The sequence below is a fragment of the Oncorhynchus keta genome, chromosome 35, assembly GCF_023373465.1.
Source record: "Oncorhynchus keta strain PuntledgeMale-10-30-2019 chromosome 35, Oket_V2, whole genome shotgun sequence".
In the NCBI taxonomy this organism is placed as follows: Eukaryota; Metazoa; Chordata; class Actinopteri; order Salmoniformes; family Salmonidae; genus Oncorhynchus; species Oncorhynchus keta.
Window position 1 is genome coordinate 6,406,023 of NC_068455.1, and position 15,047 is coordinate 6,421,069.

The following is a 15,047-nucleotide window of genomic DNA, read 5'->3' on the forward strand; positions in this document are numbered from 1 at the left end:
AGAGAGGACAGGAGGAGAGAGGAGCAGAGAGGACAGGAGGAGAGAGGAGCAGAGAGGACAGGAGGAGAGAGGAGCAGAGAGGACAGGAGGAGAGAGGAGCAGAGAGGACAGGAGGAGAGAGGAGCAGAGAGGACAGGAGGAGAGAGGACAGGATGAGAGAGGAGCAGACAGGACAGGAGGAGAGAGGACAGGAGGAGAGAGGAGCAGACAGGACAGGAGGAGAGAGGACAGGAGGAGAGAGGAGCAGACAGGACAGGAGGAGAGAGGACAGGGGAGAGAGGAGGAGACAGGACAGGAGGAGAGAGGACAGGGGGAGAGAGGAGGAGAGAGGACAGGAGGAGAGAGGAGCAGAGAGGACAGGAGGAGAGAGGAGCAGAGAGGACAGGATGAGAGAGGAGCAGAGAGGACAGGAGGAGAGAGTAGCAGAGAGGACAGGAGGAGAGAGGACATGATGAGAGAGGAGCAGACAGGACAGGAGGAGAGAGGACAGGATGAGAGAGGAGCAGAGAGGACAGGGAGGAGAGAGGACAGGATGAGAGAGGAGCAAAGAGGACAGGTGGAGAGAGAACAGGAGGAGAGAGGAGCAGAGAGGACAGGATGAGAGAGGAGCAGAAAGGACAGGAGGAGAGAGGAGCAGAGAGGACAGGATGAGAGAGGAGCAGAGAGGACAGGAGGAGAGAGGACAGGAGGAGAGAGGAGCAGAGAGGACGGGATGAGAGAGGAGCAGAGAGGACAGGAGGAGAGAGGAGCAGAGAGGACAGAGGGAGAGAGGACAGGATGAGAGAGGAGCAGACAGGACAGGAGGAGAGAGGACAGGATGAGAGAGGAGCAGAGAGGACAAGATGAGAGAGGAGCAGAGAGGACAGGATGAGAGAGGGGCAGAGAGGACAGGTGGAGAGAGAACAGGAGGAGAGAGGAGCAGAGAGGACAGGATGAGAGAGGAGCAGAGAGGACAGGAGGAGAGAGGAGCAGAGAGGACGGGATGAGAGAGGAGCAGAGAGGACAGGAGGAGAGAGGAGCAGAGAGGACAGAGGGAGAGAGGACAGGATGAGAGAGGAGCAGACAGGACAGGAGGAGAGAGGACAGGATGAGAGAGGAGCAGAGAGGACAAGATGAGAGAGGAGCAGAGAGGACAGGATGAGAGAGGGGCAGAGAGGACAGGAGGAGAGAGGAGCAGAGAGGACAGGAGGAGAGAGGAGCAGAGAGGACAGGAGGAGAGAGGAGCAGAGAGGACAGGAGGAGAGAGGACAGGAGGAGAGAGGAGCAGAGAGGACAGGATGAGAGAGGAGCAGAGAGGACAGGAGGAGAGAGGAGCAGAGAGGACAGGAGGAGAGAGGAGCAGAGAGGACAGGAGGAGAGAGGAGCAGAGAGGACAGGAGGAGAGAGGAGGAGAGAGGACAGGATGAGAGAGGAGCAGAGAGGACAGGAGGAGAGAGGAGCAGAGAGGACAGGAGGAGAGAGGAGCAGAGAGGACAGGAGGAGAGAGGAGCAGAGAGGACAGGAGGAGAGAGGAGCAGAGAGGACAGGATGAGAGAGGAGCAGAGAGGACAGGAGGAGAGAGGAGCAGAGAGGACAGGAGGAGAGAGGACAGGATGAGAGAGGAGCAGACAGGACAGGAGGAGAGAGGACAGGATGAGAGAGGAGCAGACAGGACAGGAGGAGAGAGGACAGGAGGAGAGAGGAGCAGACAGGACAGGAGGAGAGAGGACAGGAGGAGAGAGGAGCAGACAGGACAGGAGGAGAGAGGACAGGGGGAGAGAGGAGGAGAGAGGACAGGGGGAGAGAGGAGCAGACAGGACAGGAGGAGAGAGGACAGGGGGAGAGAGGAGCAGACAGGACAGGAGGAGAGAGGACAGGGAGAGAGAGGAGCAGACAGGACAGGATGAGAGAGGAGCAGACAGGACAGGAGGAGAGAGGAGCAGAGAGGACAGGAGGAGAGAGGACATGATGAGAGAGGAGCAGACAGGACAGGAGGAGAGAGGACAGGATGAGAGAGGAGCAGAGAGGACAGGAGGAGAGAGGACAGGATGAGAGAGGAGCAAAGAGGACAGGTGGAGAGAGAACAGGAGGAGAGAGGAGCAGAGAGGACAGGATGAGAGAGGAGCAGAAAGGACAGGAGGAGAGAGGAGCAGAGATGACAGGATGAGAGAGGAGCAGAGAGGACAGGAGGAGAGAGGACAGGAGGAGAGAGGAGCAGAGAGGACGGGATGAGAGAGGAGCAGAGAGGACAGGAGGAGAGAGGAGCAGAGAGGACAGAGGGAGAGAGGACAGGATGAGAGAGGAGCAGACAGGACAGGAGGAGAGAGGACAGGATGAGAGAGGAGCAGAGAGGACAAGATGAGAGAGGAGCAGAGAGGACAGGATGAGAGAGGGGCAGAGAGGACAGGAGGAGAGAGGAGCAGAGAGGATGGGAGGAGAGAGGAGCAGAGAGGACAGGAGGAGAGAGGAGCAGAGAGGACAGGGGGAGAGAGGACAGGACGAGAGAGGAGCAGAGAGGACAGGATGAGAGAGGAGCAGAGAGGACAGGAGGAGAGAGGAGCAGAGAGGACAGGAGGAGAGAGGAGCAGAGAGGACAGGAGGAGAGAGGAGCAGAGAGGACAGGAGGAGAGAGGAGGAGAGAGGACAGGATGAGAGAGGAGCAGAGAGGACAGGAGGAGAGAGGAGCAGAGAGGACAGGAGGAGAGAGGAGCAGAGAGGACAGGAGGAGAGAGGAGCAGAGAGGACAGGAGGAGAGAGGAGGAGAGAGGACAGGATGAGAGAGGAGCAGAGAGGACAGGAGGAGAGAGGAGCAGAGAGGACAGGAGGAGAGAGGACAGGATGAGAGAGGAGCAGACAGGACAGGAGGAGAGAGGACAGGATGAGAGAGGAGCAGACAGGACAGGAGGAGAGAGGACAGGAGGAGAGAGGAGCAGACAGGACAGGAGGAGAGAGGACAGGAGGAGAGAGGAGCAGACAGGACAGGAGGAGAGAGGACAGGAGGAGAGAGGAGCAGACAGGACAGGAGGAGAGAGGACAGGGGGGGAGAGGAGGAGAGAGGACAGGGGAGAGAGGAGCAGACAGGACAGGAGGAGAGAGGACAGGGAGAGAGAGGAGCAGACAGGACAGGATGAGAGAGGAGCAGACAGGACAGGAGGAGAGAGGACAGGAGGAGAGAGGAGCAGAGAGGACAGGAGGAGAGAGGACAGGATGAGAGAGGAGCAGACAGGACAGGAGGAGAGAGGACAGGAGGAGAGAGGAGCAGAGAGGACAGGAGGAGAGAGGACAGGATGAGAGAGGAGCAGACAGGACAGGAGCAGACAGGACAGGATGAGAGAGGAGCAGACAGGACAGGAGGAGAGAGGAGCAGACAGGACAGGAGGAGAGAGGACAGGATGAGAGAGGAGCAGAGAGGACAGGATGAGAGAGGACAGGATGAGAGAGGAGCAGACAGGACAGGAGCAGACAGGACAGGATGAGAGAGGAGCAGACAGGACAGGAGGAGAGAGGACAGGATGAGAGAGGAGCAGAGAGGACAGGAGGAGAGAGGACAGGATGAGAGAGGAGCAGACAGGACAGGATGAGAGAGGAGCAGACAGGACAGGAGGAGAGAGGACAGGATGAGAGAGGAGCAGACAGGACAGGAGCAGAGAGGAGAGGATGAGAGAGGAGCAGACAGGACAGGAGGAGAGAGGAGCAGACAGGACAGGAGGAGAGAGGACAGGATGAGAGAGGAGCAGACAGGACAGGAGGAGAGAGGAGCAGACAGGACAGGATAGAGGGATGAGACAGAATGAAAGGGAAGTGACAGAGGATGACTCTCTAACAGAGACAGAACGGAGAGCAGTGGTTCACTTTGTCCAGCACTTAGGCTCTGTGATAGAATCGTCCTTAGTGTTTGCCCCATTCACGTGGAACTGTAGTGTACGATGACATTATTTTTGCTTGTTTGAACAATGTGTTTAAAGAGCTTCTGCACGCAATAAAGGAAATATTGACCTTTAGAAGGAGTGGTTTGATGTGGTTGCATTTTATCCAGTGCCTGCACAGTTCAACAAGATGAGCTCAGCTTATTAGGCTCAGTCTCACTCTCTTTCCTCTCCTCTCCTCTCCTCTCCTCTCCTCTCCTCTCCTCTCCTCTCCTCTCCTCTCCTCTCCTCTCCTCTCCTGTTCTCTCTCCTCCCCTCCTCTCCTCTCCTCTCCTGTCCTGTTCTCTCTCCTCTCCTCCTCTCTTCTCCTCTCCTCTCCTGTCCTGTTCTCTCTCCTCTCTCCTCCTCTCTTCTCTTCTTCTCTCCTTCCCCTCTCTCCTCCTCTCTTCACCCCTCCTGTCCTGTTTTCTCTCCTCTCTCCTCCTCTCTTCTCTTCTTCTCTCCTTCCCCTCTCCCCTCCTCTCCTCTCCTCTCCTGTTCTCTCTCCTCTCCTCCTCTCTTCTCCTCTCCTCTCCTCTCCTCTCCTCTCCTCTCCTCTCCTCTCCTCTCCTCTCCTCTCCTGTTCTCTCTCCTCTCCTCCTCTCTTCTCCTCTCCTCTCCTGTCCTGTTATCTCTCCTCTCTTCTCCTCTCCTGTCCTGTTCTCTCCTCTCCTCTCCTCTCCTCTCCTCTCCTCTCCTCTCCTGTTCTCTCTCCTCTCCTCTCCTCTCCTCTCCTCTCCTCTCCTCTCCTCTCTCCTGTCCTGTCCTGTTCTCTCTCCTCTCCTCTCCTCTCCTCTCCTCTCCTCTCCTCTCCTCTCCTGTCCTGTTCTCTCTCCTCTCCTCTCCTCTCCTCTCCTCTCCTCTCCCCTCTCCTCTCCTCTCCTTGTCTCTCCACTTCCCACAGATGTCCCTAAGTTCTCGTCAGAGGAAGAGGAAGCGAAGCGGATCGCAGAGATGGGGAAGCCAGTGCTGGGGGAACACTCCAAACTGGAGGTCATCATCGAGGAGTCCTACGAGTTCAAGGTACGGGACAGTCTGTCACTCCAACTGTCACTCCAACTGTCACTCCAACACACACACACATACACACACATTCACACACGCACACACACACACAGCTAAACACTCTCACCATCACAGGTTGAAGTGTGTTTTTATGACTCCTCATCAGAGCCAGCGGATGAATGAATTCATTTGATGTTGCTGCCATCATGTGGAGAATCATGTGAACTTCATGTGTCTTTGTTCTAATCTCAAATCAAATCAAATTGTATTGGTCACACACTGTACACATATTTAGCAGATGATATTGCGAGTGTAGAGAAATGCTTGTGTTCCTAGCTCCAGCAGTGCAGTAATATCTAACAATTCACAACAATACACACAAATCGAAAAAATATAAGAGTGGAATTAAGAAATATATACATATTAGGACAAGCAATGTCAGAGTGGTATTGAGTATAATACAGTAGAATACAGTATATACATATGAAATTAGTAAAACAGTATGTAAAAATGATTAAAGTGACCAGTGATACAGCCTCGAAAAGGTGCAAGGTTGAGTAACCGGGTGCTATCCGACTAGTGACAGTGACAAAGTCAACTGAGTTATCTTGGGACATTCATTGACATTGAGCCGGAGTATGAAATAGCACCCTATTCCCTATTTTATTTAACCCTTATTTTCCCAGGTCAATGAATAATAATCCAACCCCCAGCTGTAACCAGATTGGTATAGTCCAAACTGTAATAATAATAATAATCCAACCCCCAGCTGTAACCAGATTGGTATAGTCCAAACTGTAATAATAATAATAATAAGCCAACCCCCAGCTGTAACCAGATTGGTATAGTCCAAACTGTAATAATAATAATAATAATAATCCAACCCCCAGCTGTAACCAGATTGGTATAGTCCAAACTGTAATAATAATAATAATAATAATAATAATAATAATCCAACCCCCAGCTGTAACCAGATTGGTATAGTCCAAACTGTAATAATAATAATAATAATAAGCCAACCCCCAGCTGTAACCAGATTGGTACAGTCCAAACTGTAATAATAATAATAATAATAATAATAATACAACCCCCAGCTGTAACCAGATTGGTATAGTCCAAACTATAATAATAATAATAATAATAAGCCAACCCCCAGCTGTAACCAGATTGGTATAGTCCAAACTGTAATAATAATAATAATAATAATAATAATAATAATCCAACCCCCAGCTGTAACCAGATTGGTATAGTCCAAACTGTAATAATAATAATAATAATAATAATAATAATAATAATAATACAACCCCCAGCTGTAACCAGATTGGTATAGTCCAAACTGTAATAATAATAATAATAATAATAATAATAATAATAATAATAAGCCAACCCCCAGCTGTAACCAGATTGGTATAGTCCAAACTGTAATAATAATAATAATAATAATAATAATAATAATAATAATACAACCCCCAGCTGTAACCAGATTGGTCCATACTGAGATGCTATAATAATCAGTTAAATACATGGCCCACCAAGGGAGCCTCCAAGACTCTGGACAAAAATAGTGCACTAGATTGGGAATAGGGTGCATTTGGGATGCACCCTGAGTGTATTTCCTATGTGCCTTTTCCCTCAGAACACAGTCGACAAGCTGATCAAGAAGACGAACCTGGCTCTGGTGGTGGGCACCAACTCCTGGAGACAACAGTTCATGGAGGCTATCACAGTCAGTGCAGGTAAACACCAGCTCCTAGACCAGTCAGTACAGGTAAACACCAGCTCCTAGACCAGTCAGTACAGATAAACACCAGCTCCTAGACCAGTCAGTACAGGTAAACACCAGCTCCTAGACCAGTCAGTACAGGTAAACACCAGCTCCTAGACCAGTCAGTACAGGTAAACACCAGCTCCTAGACCAGTCAGTACAGGTAAACACCAGCTCCTAGACCAGTCAGTACAGGTAAACACCAGCTCCTAGACCAGTCAGTACAGGTAAACAACAGCTCCTAGACCAGTCAGTGCAGATAAACACCAGCTCCTAGACCAGTCAGTACAGATAAACACCAGCTCCTAGACCAGTCAGTACAGGTAAACACCAGCTCCTAGACCAGTCAGTACAGGTAAACAACAGCTCCTAGACCAGTCAGTGCAGATAAACACCAGCTCCTAGACCAGTCAGTACAGATAAACACCAGCTCCTAGACCAGTCAGTACAGATAAACACCAGCTCCTAGACCAGTCAGTACAGGTAAACACCAGCTCCTAGACCAGTCAGTACAGGTAAACACCAGCTCCTAGACCAGTCAGTACAGGTAAACACCAGCTCCTAGACCAGTCAGTACAGGTAAACACCAGCTCCTAGACCAGTCAGTGCAGGTAAACAACAGCTCCTAGACCAGTCAGTGCAGATAAACACCAGCTCCTAGACCAGTCAGTACAGGTAAACAACAGCTCCTAGACCAGTCAGTACAGGTAAACACCAGCTCCTAGACCAGTCAGTACAGATAAACACCAGCTCCTCCTCCACACAGCACAGGTCCCACTCTAGTGGACGTCATGTAAAGGAGAAGAGGAAAATGGTCGATACATTGTGATCGTAATCGTTGACCATCTTTTACAGGTTTTATACATCAGACAGTATGTGTTGGGTCTTAGGGGAGCCAGGTAGCGATCAGAGCACTCAAAGAAAGAGGATATTTAAAAATATATATATATTGTGACAAAAAAACATGGATCTTTAATCGTTGAGTTTTGATTGTTATATATTATAATATATATGTTCTATGTGTATATATGTTCTATGTGTATATATGTTCTATGTGTATATATGTTCTATGTGTATATATGTTCTATGTGTATATATGTTCTATGTGTATATATGTTCTATGTGTATATATGTTCTATGTGTATATATGTTCTATGTGTATATATGTTATAGTGTGTTTTTGTTGTTGTTGTTGTTCAATCTAGGTTATTGTCCTTTGTTCCCACAACAGTAAAACTGTCCCGTTGGATGATTAGTTTATTTTAGGGTGCAAAAAAAGACATTCCCCCGATGTTACAAGAATGTTCCTGGAACACATTTCATCTGCTCTTTAAAATGTTCCCAGAATTTTTCATTTACATTGTGGGAACAGTCTGTTGGGAACCGTATGTTGGGAACCGTCTGTTGGGAACCGTCTGTTGGGAACAGTCTGTTGGGAACTGTCTGTTGGGAACCGTCTGTTGGGAACAGTCTGTTGGGAACAGTCTGTTGGGAACCGTCTGTTGGGAACCGTCTGTTGGGAAACGTCTGTTGGGAACCGTCTGTTGGGAACAGTCTGTTGGGAACCGTCTGTTGGGAACAGTCTGTTGGGAACCGTCTGTTGGGAACCGTCTGTTGGGAACAGTCTGTTGGGAAACGTCTGTTGGGAACAGTCTGTTGGGAACCGTCTGTTGGGAAACGTCTGTTGGGAACCGTCTGTTGGGAACAGTCTGTTGGGAAACGTCTGTTGGGAACCGTCTGTCTGTTGGGAACAGTCTGTTGGGAAACGTCTGTTGGGAACCGTCTGTTGGGAACAGTCTGTTGGGAACCGTCTGTTGGGAACCGTCTGTTGGGAACATTGTAAGGACGTCACGAAAGATGTGTTCCCCCAAAAAAACACAAAAAAACAGTTTCCTTGTTTCTTTTAGAGTGAAAATAACATTCAACTGATGTTGAAAGAACGTTCCCAGAACACATTTTTACATTATTTTTAAAAAGTTCCTAAAACATTTTATTTAGGTTCTGTGAACATTGTGGGGATACGCAAAGAGATAAACACTAAAACTGTCCAGTTGTGCTGACATTCAGATAATGTTTTGTATCAGAGGACACAAAACATTCCTTTTGATGTTGACAGAATGTTGACAGAATGTTGACAGAATGTTGACAGAACAGCCATTCTGAGTTCTTTAATAAAAGGTTCCCAGACATGTAATTAGCGTCTGGGAACAGTGTGGTTACCTTAAAAGAGATGTTCAGTTGTGATGACATTCATACAATGTTTAAGTTAGGTTGCAGAGGGCGGCAGGGTAGCCTAGTGGTTAGAGCGTTGGACTAGTAACCGGAAGGTTGCGTGTTCAAACCCCCGAGCTGACAAGGTACAAACAAATCTGTCGTTCTGCCCCTGTTCTACCCACTGTTCCCAGGCCGTCATTGAAAATAAGAATGTGTTCTTAACTGACTTGCCTGGTTAAAAAATAAAATAAAAAATTTGTAAAAAAAAAAAAAACGTTATTTAAAGGTTCCCAGAACATTGAATTAAGTTAAGGATATAAGTTAAGGATAAGGCACTAAGGCACCAACCAAACATGTTGCCTTTTAACATTGTATTTACGTTTGAGCTGATCTTAATAGCTTTAGTAATATGTAAAACAAAATATATAATAACGTCAACAACACTTGTCACGACAACGGACTACAAATGATACAACATCCAGAAAGCGTTCCGAACATCGGAGACATTGGAGACAGTAGGAGACATCGGAGACAAAAGGAGACATCGGAGACATCTGAAACATCGGAGACGTCAGAGCCAGAAGGAGACATCGGAGACATCGGAGCCAGAAAGAGACATCGGAGACATCGGAGACATCTGAAACATCGGAGACGTCGGAGCCAGAAAGAGACATCGGGAACATCGGAGACATCGGAGACATTGGAGCCAGAAGGAGACATCGGAGACATCGGAGCCAGAAAGAGACATCGGGGACATCGGAGACATCGGAGACGTCGGAGACAGAAGGAGACATCGGAGACATCGGAGCCAGAAGGAGACATTGGGGACATCGGAGACATCGGAGACATCGGAGCCAGAAGGAGACATCGGAAACATCGGAGACATCGGAGCCAGAAGGAGACATCGGGGACATCGGAGACATCAGGGACATTGGAGACATCGGGCCAGAAGGAGACATCAGAGCCAGAAGGAGACATCGGAGCCAGAAGGAGACATCGGGGATATAGGAGACATCGGTGACATCGGAGACATCGGGGACATCGGAGACATCGGAGCCAGAAAGAGACATCGGGAACATCGGAGACATCGGAGACATCGGAGACAGAAGGAGACATCGGAGACATCGGAGACATCGGCGCCAGAAGGAGACAGAAGGAGACAGAAGGAGACATCGGAGACATCGGAGCCAGAAGGAGACATCGGAAACATCGGAGACATCTGAAACATCGGAGACATCGGAAACATCGGAGACGTCGGAGACAGAAGGAGACATCGGAGACATCGGAGCCAGAAGGAGACATCGGGGACATCGGAGACATCGGAGCCAGAAGGAGACATCGGAAACATCGGAGACATCGGAGATATCGGAGCCAGAAGGAGACATCGGGGACATCGGAGACATCAGGGACATTGGAGACATCGGGGCCAGAAGGAGACATCGGAGCCAGAAGGAGACATCGGAGCCAGAAGGAGATATCGGGGACATCGGAGACATCGGAGCCAGAAGGAGACATCGGAGCCAGAAGGAGACATAGGAGACATCAGTGACATCGGAGACATCGGGGACATCGGAGACATCGGAGCCAGAAAGAGACATCGGGAACATCGGAGACATCGGAGACATCGGAGACAGAAGGAGACATCGGAAACATCGGAGACATCTGAAACATCGGAGACATCGGAAACGTCGGAGACAGAAGGAGACATCGGAGACATCGGAGCCAGAAGGAGACATCGGGGACATCGGAGACATCGGAGCCAGAAGGAGACATCGGGGCCAGAAGGAGACATCGGGGACATCGGAGACATCGGAGCCAGAAGGAGACATCGGAAACATCGGAGACATCGGAGATATCGGAGCCAGAAGGAGAAATCGGGGACATCGGAGACATCAGGGACATTGGAGACATCGGGGCCAGAAGGAGACATCGGAGCCAGAAGGAGACATCGGAGCCAGAAGGAGACATCGGGGACATCGGAGACATCGGAGCCAGAAGGAGACATCGGAGCCAGAAGGAGACATAGGAGACATCGGTGACATCGGAGACATCGGGGACATCGGAGACATCGGAGCCAGAAGGAGACATCGGAGACATCAGAGACATCAGAGACATCGGAGCCAGAAGGAGACATAGGAGACATCAGGGACATCGGGGACATCGGAGCCAGAAGGAGCCAGAAGGATAGGAGCCAGAAGGAGACATCGGAGACATCGGAGCCAGAAGGGACATAGGAGACATCAGAGCCAGAAGGAGACATCGGAGCCAGAAGGAGACATAGGAGACATCGGTGACATCGGAGACATCGGGGACATTGGAGCCAGAAGGAGACATCGGAGACGTCGGAGACGTCGGAGCCAGAAGGAGAGAGAGAGTCAGGCGCGATGTAGAGAAGACGGCTAGACTTTCCTTAGCCACGGAGAGGAGACGTCGGAGACGGACGCGATGTAGAGAAGACGGCTAGACTTTCCTCAGCCACGGAGAGGAGACGTCGGAGACGGACGCGATGTAGAGAAGACGGCTAGACTTTCCTCAGCCACGGAGAGGAGACGTCGGAGACGGACGCGATGTAGAGAAGACGGCTAGACTTTCCTTAGCCACGGAGAGGAGACATTTCTCCCTGGAAGGCCTCCCTCTGTCACTTTGGTGTTAAAATATTTAATCCCAATGGCTCTCTGTATTATTTAATGAGCTCCACGCTGAAAAATGTATGTCCCTCACATGACCTGCCACTTTGAATCATTCCAGCACCCACCTACATATACCTAGGCCTTTCTAACCTCCTGCCAGCACCTACCTACATATACCTAGGCCTTTCTAACCTCCTGCCAGCACCCACCACTCTGCCTACATATACCTAGGCCTTTCTAACCTCCTGCCAGCACCCACCTACATATACCTAGGCCTTTCTAACCTCCTGCCAGCACCCACCTACATATACCTAGGCCTTTCTAACCTCCTGCCAGCACCCACCTACATATACCTAGGCCTTTCTAACCTCCTGCCAGCACCCACCACTCTGCCTACATATACCTAGGCCTGTCTAACCTCCTGCCAGCACCTACCTACATATACCTAGGCCTGTCTAACCTCCTGCCAGCACCCATCTACATATACCTAGGCCTTTCTAACCTCCTGCCAGCACCCATCTACATATACCTAGGCCTTTCTAACCTCCTGCCAGCACCCACCACTCTGCCTACATATACCTAGGCCTTTCTAACCTCCTGCCATCACCCGGCTCTGCGTCCCACCTAGCCCCCTGCCTAGCTACCCTCCATGGAGGCCTGATGTTGGCCGTGGGGAACTGGGCCATTCACTCACAGTACTTGTCAGGCTACCAACCTCTGTTGAGGTATGAGTCTATGTTCCTGTTAGAGTGGATTAAACACACTGGACGTAACTATGAAATACAGCCATCTGCTGTTATGAAATATTACTCAATGTGTAATAAATTAAAATGATTCTCTTCCTTCCCCTTGATGTCATTCCTCTTTCCTATCTCCCCCTCCTCCATCACAATCCATCACATTCTGTCCCCCTCCTCCATCACAATCCATCACATTCTGTCCTCTTCCTCCACAATCCATCACATTCTGTCCCCCTCCTCCATCACAATCCATCCATTCTGTCCTCCTCCTCCATCACAATCCATCACATTCTGTCCTCCTCCTCCATCACAATCCATCACATTCTGTCCTCCTCCTCCATCACAATCCATCACATTCTGTCCTCCTCCTCCATCACAATCCATCACATTCTGTCCTCCTCCATCACAATCCATCACATTCTGTCCTCCTCCATCACAATCCATCACATTCTGTCCTCCATCACAATCCATCACATTCTGTCCTCCTCCATCACAATCCATCACATTCTGTCCTCCTCCATCACAATCCATCACATTCTGTCCTCCTCCATCACAATCCATCACATTCTGTCCTCCTCCATCACAATCCCTCCATTCTGTCCCCCTCCTCCATCACAATCCATCACATTCTGTCCTCCATCACAATCCATCCATTCTGTCCTCCTCCATCACAATCCATCCATTCTGTCCTCCTCCTCCATCACAATCCCTCCATTCTGTCCTCCTCCTCCATCACAATCCATCCATTCTGTCCTCCTCCTCCATCACAATCCCTCCATTCTGTCCTCCTCCTCCATCACAATCCATCACATTCTGTCCTCCTCCATCACAATCCATCCATTCTGTCCTCCTCCTCCATCACAATCCCTCCATTCTGTCCTCCTCCTCCTTCATCACAATCCCTCCATTCTGTCCCCCTCCTCCTCCATCACAATCCCTCCATTCTGTCCTCCTCCTCCATCACAATCCCTCCATTCTGTCCTCCTCCTCCTTCATCACAATCCCTCCATTCTGTCCCCCTCCTCCATCACAATCCCTCCATTCTGTCCTCCTCTTCCTCCATCACAATCCCTCCATTCTGTCCTCCTCCTCCTTCATCACAATCCCTCCATTCTGTCCCCCTCCTCCTCCATCACAATCCCTCCATTCTGTCCTCCTCCTCCTCCATTACAATCCCTCCATTCTGTCCTCCTCCTCCATCACAATCCATCCATTCTGTCCTCCTCCTCCATCACAATCACTCCATTTTGTCCTCCCCCATCACAATCCCTCCATTCTGTCCTCCTCCTCCTCCATCACAATCCCTCCATTCTGTCCCCCTCCTCCTCCATCACAATCCCTCCATTTTGTCCTCCTCCTCCTCCATCACAATCACTCCATTTTGTCCTCCCCCATCACAATCCCTCCATTCTGTCCTCCTCCTCCATTCTGTCCCCATCCTCCATCACAATCCCTCCATTCTGTCCCTCTCCTCCATCACAATCCCTCCATTCTGTCGCCCTCCTCCATCACAATCCCTCCATTCTGTCGCCCTCCTCCATCACAATCCCTCCATTCTGTCGCCCTCCTCCATCACAATCCCTCCATTCTGTTCCCCTCCTCCATCACAATCACTCCATTCTGTCCCCCTCCTCCATCACAATCCCTCCATTCTGTCCCCCTCCTCCATCACAATCCCTCCATTCTGTCCCCCTCCTCCATCACAATCCCTCCATTCTGTCCCCCTCCTCCATCACAATCCCTCCATTCTGTCCCCCTCCTCCATCACAATCCCTCCATTCTGTCGCCCTCCTCCATCACAATCCCTCCATTCTGTCCCCCTACTCCATCACAATCCCTCCATTCTGTCGCCCTCCTCCATCACAATCCCTCCATTCTGTCCCCCTCCTCCATCACAATCCCTCCATTCTGTCCCCCTCCTCCATCACAATCCCTCCATTCTGTCCCCCTCCTCCATCACAATCCCTCCATTCTGTCCTCCTCCTCCTTCATCACAATCCCTCCATTCTGTCCCCCTCCTCCTCCATCACAATCCCTCCATTCTGTCCTCCTCCTCCTCCATCACAATCCCTCCATTCTGTCCTCCTCCTCCTTCATCACAATCCCTCCATTCTGTCCTCCTCCTCCATCACAATCCATCCATTCTGTCCTCCTCCTCCATCACAATCACTCCATTTTGTCCTCCCCCATCACAATCCCTCCATTCTGTCCTCCTCCTCCTCCATCACAATCCCTCCATTCTGTCCCCCTCCTCCTCCATCACAATCCCTCCATTCTGTCCTCCTCCTCCTCCATCACAATACCTCCATTTTGTCCTCCTCCTCCTCCATCACAATCACTCCATTTTGTCCTCCCCCATCACAATCCCTCCATTCTGTCCTCCTCCTCCATTCTGTCCCCCTCCTCCATCACAATCCCTCCATTCTGTCCCTCTCCTCCATCACAATCCCTCCATTCTGTCGCCCTCCTCCATCACAATCCCTCCATTCTGTCGCCCTCCTCCATCACAATCCCTCCATTCTGTCACCCTCCTCCATCACAATCCCTCCATTCTGTTCCCCTCCTCCATCACAATCCCTCCATTCTGTCCCCCTCCTCCATCACAATCCCTCCATTCTGTCCCCCTCCTCCATCACAATCCCTCCATTCTGTCCCCCTCCTCCATCACAATCCCTCCATTCTGTCCCCCTCCTCCATCACAATCCCTCCATTCTGTCGCCCTCCTCCATCACAATCCCTCCATTCTGTCCCCCTCCTCCATCACAATCCCTCCATTCTGTCGCCCTCCTCCATCACAATCCCTCCATTC

The 15,047-nt window shown here is 50.5% G+C and overlaps 1 protein-coding gene and 1 long non-coding RNA gene across 5 annotated transcripts in view; both read left to right on the forward strand.

Annotated features, from left to right (window-relative positions):
- The window catches only part of LOC118380739 (sodium/calcium exchanger 3-like), a 210,646-nt gene that overhangs the window by 169,127 nt on the left and 26,472 nt on the right, over positions 1-15,047 (forward strand). For all 4 annotated transcript variants that reach the window (XM_052496203.1, XM_052496205.1, XM_052496206.1 and 1 more), the window contains 2 exons: positions 4,789-4,907; positions 6,526-6,625. In XM_052496203.1, the coding sequence (XP_052352163.1) occupies positions 4,789-4,907; positions 6,526-6,625 (219 nt within the window). The remainder of the gene's footprint in view (positions 1-4,788; positions 4,908-6,525; positions 6,626-15,047) is intronic.
- Positions 6,659-7,698, forward strand: LOC127915771 (uncharacterized). Its single transcript, XR_008092036.1, has 4 exons — positions 6,659-6,753; positions 6,914-7,201; positions 7,266-7,329; positions 7,394-7,698. It is a non-coding gene; the product is annotated as an uncharacterized LOC127915771 (long non-coding RNA).